The sequence below is a fragment of the Mixophyes fleayi genome, chromosome 2 (assembly GCF_038048845.1).
Source record: "Mixophyes fleayi isolate aMixFle1 chromosome 2, aMixFle1.hap1, whole genome shotgun sequence".
In the NCBI taxonomy this organism is placed as follows: domain Eukaryota; kingdom Metazoa; phylum Chordata; class Amphibia; order Anura; family Limnodynastidae; genus Mixophyes; species Mixophyes fleayi.
In genome coordinates, this window is record NC_134403.1 from 93,527,359 (window position 1) to 93,544,889 (window position 17,531).

Genomic DNA, 17,531 nt, shown 5'->3' on the forward strand with positions numbered 1-17,531 from the left:
AGTCATTTGTACCTATTCATTAATGTCCATTCTATTGACTTGGTTAGCTGCATACGTAATGAGAGGGGCTCTGCATAAATTACTTGCGATAATCTCCAGCATGACTTCTCTGCTGGACATTCTAAGTAATTTACTTGATTGACTGAATACTATTTCTAAAGGCAGGAATGACAGGAAACTGGCACAGCAAGAAATATCAAATGGGGTGGAAGGGAATCCCCAGAAAGACATTTAGCAGGCTTCTAATCTTCTACTTCTTGTCAAAAACACACAGTACTATTTGCATCATTAACCAGCAATGTTTTATACATGTTTTTCCTTTACAGCCCTGTTAAAAGTATGCTTTTAGAACAAAATCTCAGTTTCTTCTGCCTAAAGATGCCCACATATTCTGTGATTGTGTAATGTGAGGTAGCTCCCTATTGGCCTCCGACAAACACACGCAGCTCAAGTCGCATTATTAGAGTCTCTAAATTTGTGTCCAGATCCTGTCAGTGTCACTGGAGCACTGTATGGGTGGAAGATGACCGCACGCCCCCACTTTTTAACAATCATTTTCCAACTTATCTAATGATCCTATCATTTTCAATAGGATCATAACCAAGTACAAGTTTTGGTTAGGGGGATATACATAATGCAATTTAGGGCCAATTTCCTAATATTTCTTGCAATATCAAAAAGTATGTGTGGCCAGAATAATGCAGGTGCTCTGGTTAACCACATCATTTTCAATTTTCATTATATCACACAGGAAAATGTATACACTAAAATTAGCTATATGCTACTGCTGTGTGCAGACTATGCACACTTACGATTATGCGTTCTCTTCACAGCGTTATCTCCGCAGACTATTCTGCCCTGACCACTCCCCCACACATCATATGTACCCTTTTGCCACTAGGACACGTCCCACAGCTTTTGTATTGGGACAGGGTTAATCATACTTCTATAAGACTGACAGGAAAGCTCTGGGATAACATAAAAGGCTTATGAGAAAGTGAAGAGAACTATCTTGAATGGTGAGAACCTCAAGCAATCTTGCAGACTCATTCATAGAAACTAGTCCTAGAACAAAATTATTTTTACCCATCTATTATTTACAGTAAACACAGAGAAATATACATAAATAACAGGGTTAGAGTATATGTGCCCATTTGGTACATTCTCGGCCACACATTTGAAATTGTCAATTTTAGCAGATGCTGTAAAGATATTCTGGGAATGAGTTTTACATTCTCAGAATCTTATACCACAAGTTTCTCATTTTGTTGCTCTTAAACGTTCAAATTATGGTCACACCTGCAAGTAGCAGCCATACATACCTCAACTATCACAGGGAAACAGGCTGGAGAGTCTAGGGCTCCCCTTTTCATTGAATGCTGTATATTTTAGAGATAAGCTAATCTAGTTGTGTATATGACTTTCCTTTACAGTATGGGACAAATTGTGTCAGACCTCCGCATTAAATACAAGGGGCTCTTTCTGCAGGTGACCTGGTTCAGACTTCTGGCTACTTGCTCTGACCTTTCTCTGTGGCCCTATTGCACTCCATTAGATTGTCTTTAAAATGAAACAACTATAAAACACATTGAGCTTCAGGATTTTATTTTATTTTAAAAATTTGAAAACAAATTAAGAATAAACATGTCACATGAATATAATCACAATTGATTCACTCAGAGATTCCTGTGTGGCTTCAATTTATATAGAAATCCTGAAATGTTTTTCGAAAAATGACAAAAGCAATTAAAAATGTTTCTTCCTGAAGTGAGATCCACTTATCTGCAGCAAGATGGCAGCAGCTTGTGTGTGCAGTACAAGCAGGAGAGGAATCCAAGCTGACCTAGCGGAAGCCTTCAGTGATGGGAGTGTAAACACAGGAAGACTTGAGCGCCATTCTGCTATCGCCACCAAACCAAGTGTGGCATTTTACATGAGAGAACTGTTTAAACAATATCACACATTGTTAAAATCATCCAACATACAGCATAACACAACCCCATCACACCCCTTGGCATTACAGTAATATCCCGTTTGATAACCCAATACATTTTAAAGAATAATGACAGTCAGTACGATATAAATAATACTATTTTGTTATTATGTTGTGACACAATTTACCATCCTTTTAAAGAGATAACTTTTATTGTATTGGCATCTGACATTTCTACTCGGTGCATGGTTTTATTCTATTAGCATCCTGTGTTTTTCAGCCATGCATTTATATCACCAAACAAAGTTGCTGTTTTCCATATACAATACAAAAGTTCTGCTGTGCTTTCTGTACTGGATAGCATTGTATTCATGAAGTAGCCCTGTATGATATTCCAGGGCCATGGAAGTAAATACCTGCCTGAGGATACAAATGTATGCTTGAAAAGCACAAAAGGAATCTAGAAATAAAAACAAAGTTATATAATTGCAGGAAGCCATGTACAAACCAATAGTTAAAAAGGTCACTGAACGTGGAAAATCCCTATGTATGTTCCACATGAAGGGGTAAGCTGCGCTGGAGCCCACTAGGGCCTGGTTTCATTTTTAATAAGTAATATACAACTAATACAAGCTAGAGCAAGTCATTAATCAGACATTTTACAGAAACTTATGTGATGCGAGTGTCAATCAAATTCATATACCACAAGTTTTTAGAATGAAATGTATGACTAATGCTAGCATACCTGCTGTATAGGAAATATGTAAAATTACACCATTTCAATGTATAGGATCATTTTTACACTGAAGATCATACTGTGCTTTTACATTCAGGTACACCTCAGATTACCATTACATGCAGAAAAAAAGTTAAAACTTATGTTCACCATCACTCAAAGTGCACTTGTCACAAACACCAGATGCAGCTAAACCAATGATATTGAGTGCTTACAAGGAAGCACTGCCTCATGGGTATTTAGTCTTGCCTTGTGAGTACAGGCCATAAAGTACCTTTATCCCTATGTCATGGGCTGCATTCTCATGAATATTGGTTCAGCTCACAAAACGGCTGCATAGTTGTTCCTACATTGTAGTGCTCTTCAATTTATTACATAGTCTGTAGTTTGAAACTAAACAAAGTAAAATAAAACAATGGGCATGCTTAGAAATAAGAATCAAAAGGGAACAGTGCAAAAGCTAAACCTTGTACAATTCAGTACATTAGGGGAAACTATAAACCTACAGGAACTTGGGACAGTACGGTGCCATGAAATTGAACATTTTAAAAAGATTGCAACGTGTAATGACAAGTTATGATTTTCCAATATATTATGTCTGAAAAAGTAAAGACATAATAAAAAGTTCCATTTTATTTTACTTTTAAATCCAGAGATTATAGGTGCACCAAGCCAATGCATTTTACATGTGGTTTGAATGCCAGAAAAATAGTTTTGAATGTGGCAGTCCTTGTAACTATATGCACTATACAACGTGTAAACACGTATAGTGCATGCGATTTTACTTTACATAAGTTTGCAAAAATATGTCTATAAGTACATGCACAGAATATCACGCACTAGTATGCGAGTGTTAATGCACACAATTGTTATTTACCACTGTCAGAAAACAAATATAGAATGCACAAAAGCATTATAAGAGCCCTAAAGGTCTGTAACACAGTGTTGTACTTGTTATTTTCCAGGCCGGCATGTCCTATGTTCGGACTTAAATGGGCAGCTGGTAGATGAACATATGAACATACCTATTTGTTTTCCTGGGTAGCAGGAAGCTTTAGGTTGCTCTGGTGGGATCACTGCTGTCAGCATGTGCCCAGGCATCACTATCTGAGCAAGATGCAAGAGGTGGCAAATCTATGTGAAATAGGCATGACCGCACCAGCTGCACTAGGGTGCCCACAACTTGCAGCTAATCCAGGTTATGCTGCCCGGACAATAGTAACAGCAGGTATTGGCAGGATTAGTAATGGCACATGCTAAAATAATAATATAAACTCATGCTCAATCCTCACTTTAAGCCATAAAATTAAATATATATAAACTGAATTAATTCCAGTGTTGTTTCTTTTCTTTTCGTTTCAAGAAACTCTGAGACATTAAAAGTACATAGAAAAGCTTTCTAGTTACTGAGCACTATACCACATAGAGCATTTTACTTGAATGTACAGTAGAGTGCAGTATATTACGTTCGAGTCATACAGTGAAACCAGAGGTGAGGGTTTTCCATTGTCCTCAGTAGTATCAAATTCATTAATGTTTGTCCTTTGGGCTCAGGTGAAAATGTGCACAGAAGTTAAATAATACTTCAATATGAACGGATGAAAAAAAAATATATAGCGCACTAAGGATACCTCATTGTGGTCCACAGATTTATAGTCTGTTTCCCTGGCCTATGATGGAGTTTAACATTTGTATTTATAAGACCAGGCTGCTGTCATTTATTTAGTAAATTGATGTTTACCTCCCCTTGAAAAATTAAGACAGTATTTGTTTAGACTATTATTGAACGGAGAATAATAAATCAAGTATGATGTTCTAAAGGTTTAGCATTTTCAGTTATTTGTGCAGTGATAGGATAGTAATGTTTTATGTGAGCTTAGCAACAAGTTACATGGAGAATATGGGGATGGACCAGGTGCATAGTGCAGGGGCTGCCTGGAGACTCACTCGTCTTCTTTCTTCATGAAGTCCGATGACTCCTCTGACTTCTGCTTCTGTATTCTTGCTCTTGCTGAGAAAAAGACAAATGATGTTTTTAAACTTTAAAGAATCATGTTATGGGCTTTATGTTGGTGAAAACAAAATAAGTGATGCTTTTCATTTTCTGTCCAGACATTCTACAAAATCCCATACCAAGCCTGTGTGCTATACTGAAGCCTAGATGTAAGTCCAGGGCCCAGTGTTCTAACTACCAGTATTATCCAGTGACCGCAGCCCCAACATATATTACAAGTGGGTGCATATGATTTACCTGTAAAAGAAATAACTTACCAATTAAATAAATGGGCTAATGTCAATAGTTTCCTCTTAACATGGCAAAGGAAAGAATATGTTCTGTCCCCAAGCAGGGATAAGAAAATCCAGGGCATCACCATAGTCCAGTCACTGAATAACCTGCCCATGCTGCCCAGAACGCCAAGTTATAAGACCCTCTGATCATCTGGATTTCTTTCCACTAAATAGGGGCATATTTATTATATTGCATACATCTGTAGCTTTACTGAGCCACACAGAGAACTAGAGAATTAGAGTGTCTGTTACAGAGATTAATTTCTAGGAGAGGCAAGTGGGAGGTCAGTCTATGTCATTAGAAGGTGCCCAGCACCCTGCTACAGGGGATAATACAGCTGCAGAGCATAAAATATGACATCTGACAGATGATGTACCCAGGTTCATCCTATCAGTTTCTCCCCATCGCTGCCTGTGCTGTCAGTCTCTTCCAATCTGTAGAGTCTCTGCTGGACCCCTTAAGACTTTTGCTGCCCTGTCTGTATGAGTGGCTGTACAAAATATGGGGCAACTGGAACATGGAGGTCCTCTCTCATCAACGTATATAAGTATGTCTGATTATAAAGGACCCTTGGCATAGAGCGCTGCAAAATGCAAAAAACCTTCATGTCAAGACTGTATGTAAAGAAAAACACAATTAAATTATTTTAAATCATCTGATGCAAAAAAAGTCCAAAAGTCAAGATACAGTCCTGCTATGCTACCATCTCTTGCTAATATATGGGATAATCTGCAATTAACATAAATCTTATATTCTTGCCTGTAAAATATGTTCTAACCTGTTTTTTACACAATGTTACAGGCTGCCATTAGCATAAGAATGTATTAGCCTAAAGCAATTGCCTAAATTTCAGTTGTTGCCCCCGTCTTGTCAGTGCCTGTCTTTGTCCCCCCACAGTCTCCCAGTGTCCTGTCTACCTGTCCTTTATTTCTATGTTCTCCCTGTCTGGTCAGTGCCTGCCTCTGTCCCCCCGCAGTCTCTGTGTCCTGTCTACCTGTCCTTTCATTCTATGTACTCCCTGTCTTGTCAGTGCCTGCCTCTGTCCCCCCGCAGTCTCTGTGTCCTGTCTACCTGTCCTTTATTTCTATGTTCTCCCTGTCTGGTCAGTGCCTGCCTCTGTCCCCCCGCAGTCTCTGTGTCCTGTCTACCTGTCCTTTATTTCTATGTACTCCCTGTCTTGTCAGTGCCTACCTCTGCCCCCCCGCAGTCTCTCTGTGTCCTGTCTACCTGTCCTTTATTTCTATGTTCTCCCTGTCTTGTCAGTGCCTACCTCTGTCCCCCCAGTCTCCCTGTGTCCTGTCTGCCTGTCATTTCATTCTATGTTCTGTCTGTTTTGTCATGGTGTCTGCCTTCCCTGCTAGTTTCTCCAAATGTCTGTCTCAACTACTTACAACAGTGAGCATGAATCACCAAGACACACACCTGGGCCCTTGCTGCCATTCCTGTCTTGTTCAGGGATGGGCAAAAGGCCGCCTGAAAACCTCCGAACCTTCACCTGCGGCCCCGTTTCTTTTTGCCTTATGCCCAATCAGCCCCAGCTCTTGTTCCCTGCTTCATGACCCACAATCTTTACCCCAGGTCTTATTAAATAATTAGCTTGGTGTGTCACAAAGCAGATAATAGGAATGAACTTGATCTTATTCTTTGCCCAGAGCAGTAGACGTTTGCATCACATGACATTCTACACAATGCAGTAAGGTCATGTTGTGTGAACAGCACATATGAGGTCAGAGAGACACGCAGCCTGCACCATGAGGTCTTGTTCCTTACTCCGTGGGAAAGAGCTTTGTAATTTTTGCTTACTTTATTAAAGCCAGGCCTTGTTACGCACAAAAGTTCAGCAAAATGTTTGTCTATTTTTGGATCTACGTGTGAACAGACATCTTTTAGCATGGGGCACATTAAAAACAGGTGCAACAGGTTGACTGATGGAATCCTCTGCAGAACCGTGCTGTCTCTTCCAACTTTGCACCTAACTTTCAAAAGCAGGTAGAAAATCTGGTCATCTAGAGTCACTTTAATAGTCAGATTGGTTATAAAACACTTTTTTTTTTATTGTGCATTAAAATGCCTGCTGATGTTACTACAGATTGGGGTCTTTCTTGGATTAAATATCGTTATAATGGGTTGGGTACGATTTCACGATGGTGGTAATAGAGACATCGTGTATACCTACAAAAAAAATGGCGATTTCAGGAATGCCTACAAAAAGAAAATGATGACTTACAATATTAATGACACTAGATCCGATTGCTGTCAATGCCGGCACTTTCAATTTACGTCACTGTTCATAGCAACAGTAATATCTCTGTATTTAAAGCGGCAATGCCTAACCCTAACTTCTAAATGAGATATTAAAGTCGTGGGGTCCTGGCATTGGCACTTTAAATACAGAGATATCACTGTGGCTGAGTACATTGACAGCAATCGGTATGTAACGGAAGGATGTTGAGGATCTACAGTGTCATTTTTATTGTAAGTTATTTTCTTTCTGTAGGCATTTTTGAAATCTGCATATTTTTGTAGTTTTAACCAATGTCTGTATAGTGGTAGTCATTAATGTGACTACCGCCGTGTTATTACATATTACTGAAAATATGAGAAATGTGAGACCTTTTTGAAGGTTAGACGGCTGCATTCAGCCCTTATAGTATATCACTGGACTTGTTGGTCTTCTATTCTGTCTGTATCTGTTGTCATTGTGTCTGCCTGCCCTGTTCATTTACGTTTGTCCTGACAGGGTCTGCTTGCCCCATCAAGTCTCTCCATTTGTCTGTCTTGTCTTTCTACATCAGTGATGAGCATTCGGATATACTTCAAGAGTCGCATGTGCTGCCCTCCAAGCTTCAAAAGAACTGCACATTATCCTTAATTTCAAGAAAGAAAACAGCCCCAGAACAACCTTGGCACCCACACACCACTCATATCAAAATGTCCTCATTTGCTCCAAAATACCACAAGTCTTCAAACCCCCTCAAAAAATGTTACCACATGTACTGAGACCCTTACGTGCCATAAAATGCTCCCAAGTGCCCTCAAATCTCAAATGTACTCCATAAATCAGCTGCATGCCACACAGACTTCCTCACATGCCCCCCATATGCCCCTCAGACCTCCCACTAACTGGCTAAAATACTTCCCATCACAGCTGGAGCCCACAAAGGAAGGAGAGAGCACGTGGTGTAGAGCACTCTGCACAACCTCCTCCTACTCCAGCATGCTGGTACAGAGGAGGTCATGTCATATAGAAGCTGGCTGCTCCCATTCAGTAATATTCTCTACTTCATAACAAATCAGATCTGGAGCACAGAGTAGGGTGCTGCAGGTGAACAGGCTCACCAGGGTGCCTGTTGCCGATCACTGCTTTATCTCCTGTTTGTCTTTTCATGGTGTTTCCCTGTCTCTTAGTTTCTCGCGTCTAGGTGTCAACCACTGTGCCAGCAACTCATATCAATGTGCAGAAGGTATGAATGATTGATACATATTTAAATGTTCCTCTGCTCAATGAGGAAATAAAGTAAAATTGTGAGTAATTTGGTGTCAGCTTACGTCTTGCAGCTATATACATGTTAAAGAATAGTATGTTCATTGTAGTGATGTATTCATTTGAGTGTTTTTAAAATGTTTATATCCCTCATCCACCCTCCCCCATTAGTTATAACATTTTTTGCATACTTTCTATCACTCAGTGGACAAAAAAAAAAGTACAAAACACACAAAAAATGCAGTAGGTGTGATCTTTGGGACATCTCCCAAAGGGGAAGGGCTCCTTTGTCCCCCACCCTCCGAGTCATAAGGCACCCATGGGGGGCAAGGGTCTTTAACATTGCACCCAAAAACTTCCTGCATTAAACATATGCATTAAACACAATTAGAGACATCTCTAAGCAAGCCTGGATGTATTTCCAAGGCGTTGCACTTAAGTTCACAGCATATGTTAACTTATTTAGCCACATGGCCTTTTCTTTTGTGAATACATTTTTGCAATGTAGGATCAATAAGATAAGGACTTACGTTTTAGAACCAATAAATGCTTTAGAAGTGGAACTATTCTACCCATGGGATATAGGACACGTGGCATTGCTGTCAACAGCCTTTACTAATGTGCAGGGCAAGATTACAGTGAATATATTATGTACAGCCTAACCATGCTATATGGAGTCGAAGAGGTGTGGGATACAATCTTTAATCTCGACATCAACAAGACTTGTCTTGATTACACGATATTTTGGATGTATATTTTGAAATGACATGCAGGAAACTGAAAATGAGAACTGAGAGAAGACTGTGGATGTCTACAAAACAAGTAAGATTTCCCAATTTCTGTTTTTTTTTTTGAGTTTTCTTTACATGTTTTAACAACTAGTTTTAGGGAATCTGCCTATGTGTAGAGGGAAGCCGAACATCTTCCATATATCCATATGCCTTCCAGGCTCTGTGGCATCACAGCAATGAAATAAAACTCAGACCATTCCTGTGCCCTGTACTAATGGTGTATATATATCCTGTGGCCCTACGCCAGGCGTATAACAATGACGTAACACTGAAGGATGAATTGAATGGGTAAAGACTAGACAGGGACACACTCACATTTTGGGAAGAAATGCAGCATTGGGTGCAACTTATTACCTCTTTTTATTTTAATTACAGGGTAAAAATAATGTATTGGATTACTGTATGTGTAATTTACCTGAATGCAATTTGCAATATTTGTAGCTGTTATTTTAAATAAATGAACCACAGACATTGGTTCTGATTTCAGTATAAAGTCCAGGAGAATGAGGGTGGCACTTAGCCTGAGCCCTGTGTAGGAATACTTTTGTTTCACAATCAGCTCATTGGGATACTGCATATCTGACACTTAAACCTGAAGGATCACTGTACTGAAACATTACCTGTGTATATGTTGTATCAAGTACAACATTATATTAGGAGTTATTAGAATCTTTCGGACCAGGATTAGCATACCCCTTAGATGTACTGTTTTCCCAAAAGCCCCTTCAACTTAAAGCAATTAACGCACACCATCATTTTATATGAGATAGGCTAGAATACTGCAACACAAAACCATGGTGGATACAATGGTTGAACCCCTTTCCCTGAGTTTGTAGTTGATACCCTCATTAAGATCCTGTCAGAATCCTGCCATCTCATACTGGCCAACGTGTATAACCAACTATTCCTTACTGTATGTCATAGATCATACTTATCCCCACATTCCAGTAATTTGATAGGTTCATCTCTATCCCATAATTGCCCTAAATCCCAAGAAAACAAAGCAGATTCCCACTGCTCCAAGGAGTGTCCAATAGTTAAAGGCTCATGGCTTAAAGTCAGGAACTTCACCATGACAAATCTGGTAAATATCCTCCCCTTCACACCAAAATGGACAATCCTGGGAATAGTCCCAGGTCAGAGGATTTCAAAAGGTTTGCGGTGTGGAACCAGCCAGAGGTCCCCACATTCAGATCGAGAGTTAAACTGGAAAAGGGAAGTGTCCCATTATAGCTCTCCCACATCTCAAAAAATGTTTCTCTTCCACATCATGGTACGAGTTAAGGATTAGAGACAGTGAGCCACCCATACACCTGGTGGCTTGCTGTCTAATTCTGCACAACAATATTTTTAAGCAACCTCAAGATTTTACAAATACTTACAAATATATGAAATTTTACTGCACAAATTTAAAAACCTGTACTTGTTTCAGAGTTCTATTTATTAGGTACTCTAGGTAGTACATGTTTGGCAGTGTAAGATATACTTTATTATCAACCTTATTGTAAATTTGTACAGCATAACAGATATAGGATGCAACTATGTATTAATGTTCACACTTATTGACTACATTGTATGCATTTGATTGCTTTGTTTCAGAACTAAAAAAGAAAAGACACATGTCAGCGATAGAGTAGAGCCAAAATAGTTTTCTTCCCTTTTTCAAGATCATTTCATCAGTGTCAACATATTTTATCTCTGTTGATAAAGCAATTATATGCCATCATTTCAAAATAATGGTCAGTGGGACGGAGCGGGCGAGTCTGCAGATGTCTGTGCGTAGAGAAGTGTTTTTCTGGGGAAAATGTTCTTGTGGCTATCAGTGGCGGCCACATGGCACATGCTGAGATCTAGTACACAAATTTAGGTGTAGACAGCAGCACTGATGCCTATCCTCTTTTATTATAGCACTCTCCCTTTATGACTAGCTCATACGCCAGCCCTATGTGCGCATATAATAGTGAGATTGCATACAATCCCATATGCCTAGGCAGGGCCGGATTAACCATAGGGCTAACTGGGCTACAGCCCAGGGGCCTATGGCATCCAGGGGGCCCTTGAAAGTGCTCAGCAGCAGTATTGGTCGGTCGGGGGCGCCCCCGGCACGGTCATCGCTGCTGAGCACTTTCACTGCGGTCCTTCTCCGGCGCGCTGTAGTCTCCTTACTGAGGAGATCTCGTGAGTCTCACTCTCACAAGATCTACTCAGTAAAGAGAGTACAGCGCGCCGGGGAAGGAGGTAAGTGCCGGGGGATGGGAGGTAGGGTGGATGGCGGGCAGCTCGGATCACGGGGGGGGCCCTCACGGGGGAATGGAGGCCCCCTTAGCCCAGGGGCCTTCATTCCCTTAATCCGGCCCTGTGCCTAGGACACTGCAGTAACTGGCCACTAAATAAGACCTTACCTCATTTTATTTCCAGTATACAATGTAGGACTCTCATACGACTACAGGAAAAAGCAACCAGTATCCACTATACTGCGTTGTGGCTGCACCATAAATATAAAAAGTGCTATGGCCGAACAAAACCGTTCTAGTGGCTTCCTTTGACAACTGCTGATATAGAATACTAGATTTAATCAAAATAACATAACTATTGGAGATCAAAATAATACAATTCCCCTGGATGTTTAATATGCAGGATAATCCAACGAAACAAGGGAAGTTGTACTGGGTTACAGGTTAATAGCAAAAGCCAGGGACAAACACCTGGTTCTGTCAGGCAATTTACAACTGCAGTAACTTCCACTCATCTTGTGAAATATGCAAATCTTTGAGAATATTGACATACGACCATGTGTTTTACAGAAAATGTTACCGAATAAAAGCACAAATAATTTCTACTTATAAATCTGATGTTCTTTTCCTTTAAGGGATGACAACAATAAGAGAGTCCACAATGAGGGAATGAAAATAGGGCACAGACTGCACGCACTCTGGCCGTGCCAGACTGTGTATGACAAGGTTTTATATATACTGCATAGTGGTAGTGTGAAAACAGCTTCAGTAATTGCACGTGTACACACGTTTCCTGCAGTCACTGATATTCCAGTGCTGTGAACTGCACCCAGGTACTTGTTCCTGTTCAGGCTATGACACCCACTACACCCTCTTCCTGTGAATGTTATGATCTGTGTATTCATTCACAAGTGAGAGATCACGCATCAAAAATATATGTAGTATATTATGACTTTGGCATAAAAAAAGTTTCTACTAAAGCTTGTAAATCAGTGGTTCCCAAACTTTTGCAGTTCGCGGCACCCTTAGTCTCCAAATTTTTTCAAGGCACCCCTCCAAAATAATTATTGAGCAGTCCTGTTTTAGAAGTAGTCACTCTCACACTGCCCCCTGTCACCCCTCCTCTGCCCTCTCTCACGATGTCCCCCTCCTCTGCCCTCTCTCACGATGTCCCCCCTCCTCTGCCCTCTCTCACGCTGTCCCCCCTCCTCTGCCCTCTCTCACGCTGTCCCCCCTCCTCTGCCCTCTCTCACGCTGTCCCCCCTCCTCTGCCCTCTCTCACGCTGTCCCCTCCTCTGCCCTCTCTCACGCTGTCCCCCCTCCTCTGCCCTCTCTCACGCTGTCCCCTCCTCTGCCCTCTGTCACGATGTCCCCCCTCCTCTGCCCCTCTCACGCTGTGTCCCCTTCCACTGCCCCTCTCACGCTGTGTCCTCCTCCACTGCCCCGCTGTCACTCTCCTCTGCCCTGCTGTCACTCTCCTGTGCCCCTCTGTCTGCCCCGCTGTCACTCTCCTGTGCCCCTCCGTCACTCTTCTGTGCCCCTCTGTCTGCCCCGCTGTCACTTTCCTGAGCCCCTCTGTCTGCCCCGCTGTCACTTTCCTGTGCCCCGCTGTCTGCCCCGCTGTCACTCTCCTGTGCCCATCTGTCTGGCCCACTGTCACTCTCCTGTGCCACGCTGTCACTCTCCTGTGCCCCGCTGTCACTCTCCTGTGCCCCGCTGTCTGCCCCGCTGTCACACTCCTCTGCCCCGCTGTCTGCCCCGCTGTCACACTCCTCTGCCCCTCTGTCACACTCCCTCTCACTCCTCTGCCCCGCGCCAGACATAAAAAAAAAACCAAAGAACACATAAACTTACCAATCCGCCGGGCGCTGGGACCCAGCAGCCTCCTCTCTCCCGCAGCTGTCACTGAATATCGACGTCAGTAACAAGCTGCTGCGGGAGAGAGGAGGCTGCTGGGTCCTGGCGCCCGGCGGATTGGTAAGTTTATGTGTTCTTTGGTTTTTTTTTTATGTCTGGCTCGCGGCACCCCAGTGACAGCGGCGCACAGTTTGGGAACCGCCGTTGTAAATAATGAAAAGGTTATTTCAATATATTACTGCTTATGCCAGGTATATTTAATAAAACATGTTTGCTGTATCACCAGGTGTTCTCATTTTATGACATCTTAGAACCAACTTCACTCCTTCAGTCTTTGAAGGGAAAAACGAAACCTCCAGCAGTGCTTTATATGACTGATTGGTGACTCCTGCTTACTCTGTACAGGACAACTACATGCCAGTTGTATTGGGGACAGGGAAAGGTTGATCTATTATAAATCATTCATGGCTGAATGTACCAATAAAACAAATATATTTTTGTACCACAACCATTATTCAGCAAATATCTAGACACTACCATAGCAAGCTGTGCACAATACAGGGAATGCTGGTCCGCAGCACATAGAGAGATAGGGGTGACATTCTCTGAACCTACTGGTGTCCAGCGAGAAATACTCACTCATTTCTTCTAACTTCAGCTGGAATTTTGATTCAGAAGATTTGCTGGAAAAGGAAAGAACATGGAATATTATGAATAAATTGACACTAAATAATACAAACCAATTAAACAAATAAAATAATGAAATCATACAGAGGACAGATCTGAGCTAACTCAATGTATATTATTATAATATGCTGAAACTTATGGTAATGTTTATGCAGCTTGTGAATTTATTGAAAGGTTAGTTCCACTTTAAATATGTGGGTAAACTGGATTGTACAAGAATGATCTTATTATATAGTATTCACAAAATGTCAAACTTTCCAAAGTTTTAAGATAAACGCCAGGCTTGCCAACTGTACTGAATAAGCAGTCTGTGATTTATAAACGCTTTGTACACCATCAAACATAACAATCAGGGAAAATAAGAAACTGGAAAAAAGCTTTACATCAAGTTTACTAAAACATGGAAATATGTTATGAATCTATGAGCAAAGATAAATATCACTCTCACTCTGCTAGTATATATGCTGGCACAAACCGAAGCTGTGAAGAAATAGGACATACAGGCTTCCAGCACAAACTTTATCAGTGATTCCACACTGTCTTAATTAAACTCCTGCACTGTATCCATAAATGTGTCACTGCAATTATCCCCCACCCTGAGACCTGCGCATAGCCCAACACGTCAAGGTCGCCACACCGAGACCTGCGCATAGCCCAACACGTCAAAGTCGCCACACCTAGACCTGCGCATAGCCCAACACGTCAAGGTCGCCACACCTAGACCTGCGCATAGCCCAACACGTCAACGTCGCCACACCGAGATCTGTGCACAGCCCAACACGTGAAGGTCGCCACACCGAGACCTGCGCATAGCCCAACACGTCAACGTCGCCACACCAAGATCTGTGCATAGCCCAACACGTCAAGGTCGCCACACCGAGATCTGTGCACAGCCCAACACGTGAAGGTCGCCACACCGAGACCTGTGCATAGCCCAACACGTCAACGTCGCCACACCAAGATCTGTGCATAGCCCAACACGTGAAGGTCGCCATACCGAGACCTGCGCATTGGGGACATTTCTAAAAACTGGTACAAGAAAAAGTGGTGCTGTAACCCACAGCAACCAGATCATGTATTTTCTAAACTGTACTAGAAAATGACAGAATCTGTTTAGATGCTGAGTTACAACCCCATTCTCGTGTTCCAGTTTCATTATTTGTTCAGCCAGTGCCACAATCAGGATCACATGGTTAGAAGAGCATTAACTGTACTAATAAGTACATTGGATTGATATATTTAATTCAGATGAGTGGCACATATACAAGTGGTATAAATCATGTAAAATTTATGTGGATAGCATCAACTTTTTACAAATTAGACCCTATTCAAGCTTACTATTAAATAGCAATTTATCTCAAACCTTGAAATGTGTATTAACTTCATTTATAATTAAATTGTCTCTTTTGCATGTTCTGAAACCCAGTTTATGGCATATTGGTGAACAGACTGTTAAGAGAGAAGTGATCACCACCTTCCTGCTGGTGACTTCACATTTGTGGTGAAATGGGTGTTATGACATGGATGGCCATAATGCCCACTATCTTCCAGAGATGACACTAAGCAGTCAGCACAATCTCTAGTCAATTTCAATCATACACTTCTAAGTGTCACACATGCTGTTCTGATTACTCTCTTTAGGTCTACAAATGTGTGTAAAGACAATCATACCTTCCATCTGCTTCATCATGTCCATCAAAGCGGAGTTTTTTCAGTGGTTTGGGGACTGTACCATCCGCTGGCCTCTTGATAGGCCGCTCAGTGCTGCTCACCATTTGGTTGATTTTCAGAAATTTTTCTGCTGTCTGAAAGAAGAAAAAAAAAGCATTCAATAGCTTCCAACAGGTAAAAGCTGTAAAACTTAAGAAACAGAGTTACAGCAATGGCAATGTGGATATAGCTGCAAGTAACACTTCAAATGGAAGCACGGTGGCTTAGTGGTTAGAACTTCTGCCTCACAGCACTGGGGTCATGAGTTTGATTCCTGACCATGGCCTTATCTGTGTGGAGTTTGAATGTTCTCCCCGTGTTTGCGCCGATTTCCTATGGGTGCTCTGGTTCCCTCTCACACTCCAAAAACATAACAGTAGGTTTATTGGCTGCTATTAAATTGACCTTAGTCTCTCTTGGTCTGTGTGCGTGTTAGGGAATTTAGACTGTTAGGTGCAATGGGGCAGGGACTGATGTGACTGAGTTCTCTCTACAGTGCTGCGGAATTAGTAATAGCAGTTGCTTATGATGATGATGATGATGATGATGATGAAATGGCTAAAGTTTGGATACAAACTCCTAGTCTGTCTGTCTGTGTGTATCTGTCTCTCTGTTTGTGTGTGTTAGGGAATTTAGACTGTTAGCCCCAATGGGGCAGGGACTGATGTGAGCGAGTTCTCTGTACAGTGCTGCGGAATTAGTGGCGCTATATAAATAAATGGTAATAATAATAATAATTCACAGAAACAATTTACTTTACATAGACAAAAACATGGCAAAACTAAAAAAGCATTGTGTTCTACCCAAAAGTGGCACATTCCAGAAAGAGGGATGGGGGGGACTGGGGTCAAAAGAGGGACTATCCCTCCATAAAAGAGAGATAGGTGAGATAGGTGTATGATATAAAATGTAACCTGAAATACATATGGCATTGGTAAAACAAGTCATGCATTTTCCAGTACATAAAGTCATACCCTGTATTTTATTTGGTAGGCTTACTTCTTCTCCCCTAATTACAAATACACAATAACCCATCTACAAGCTATTCTTCCAAATTATTTTTCTATTGTCCTATTGACGAGTTAGAATATATTGGCGATTAATGGGCTTAGGTTTTTTTTTAATTATTCTTTTAAGGCAGAGATCAGGACAAGTGCAATGTGTTTAAATCACTCTACAGGTATCTACAACACGGTCCTAAAAAGAAAACTCTCCAGCTGACATTTGGACAGATATTATTTAGTATGTACCCGAAACTGCTCTGCATGCATAGAAAACTGAGGAAATTATAATGAAAACTTACCCCAAATGATTCACCAATGGATACTAAGATTCTGAAAAGCAACAATATTGGAAAATCTATCAACATTACAGTAACAGGTATAAATAATATACTGACTATAACACAGTATTTAACGCTCAAAAGGGAAACTACAACACACTGTTTAATTATGATTAACGTTTTATAACATTCTCTATTGTAGATAGCTGCACTTTAGATCAGCTCTGTGCCCTACCTCTCACCGTCATCTAATCACAAATATAAAAGTTACAATAGTGTGATGGCAGTGGGGTAATTAAAGTCTAGTATGGAGGAGTGTCATCACACCAAGGACAGGGTTGTTTAGAAGATCTATTGTAATACTATCCAAGTTCTTCTGCTGGACTCCGATAAGTTAACTGCCATTGTTGCTGCTGTCTCTGTTCCTCCTCTGGTGATCTAAGGCCACCACAACTTCTGCTAACATGGGGAACAAGTATCCTGGCTCTGTGTACAGCAGTGAGCATGGTGACATATCAGGCAAACAG

The 17,531-nt window shown here is 41.3% G+C and overlaps 1 protein-coding gene across 1 annotated transcript in view; it reads right to left on the reverse strand.

The window, feature by feature from the left end:
* Nucleotides 1–1,588: 1,588 nt before the first annotated feature.
* Nucleotides 1,589–17,531, reverse strand: part of RB1 (RB transcriptional corepressor 1) — a 195,775-nt gene continuing 179,832 nt past the window's right edge. Inside the window, exons 24-27 of the mRNA XM_075199696.1 lie at nt 17,026–17,056; nt 15,684–15,817; nt 13,965–14,008; nt 1,589–4,680 (exon numbers count right to left, since the gene is read on the reverse strand). Coding sequence (XP_075055797.1) covers nt 4,613–4,680; nt 13,965–14,008; nt 15,684–15,817; nt 17,026–17,056 — 277 coding nt within the window. The 3' untranslated portion in view covers nt 1,589–4,612. The remainder of the gene's footprint in view (nt 4,681–13,964; nt 14,009–15,683; nt 15,818–17,025; nt 17,057–17,531) is intronic.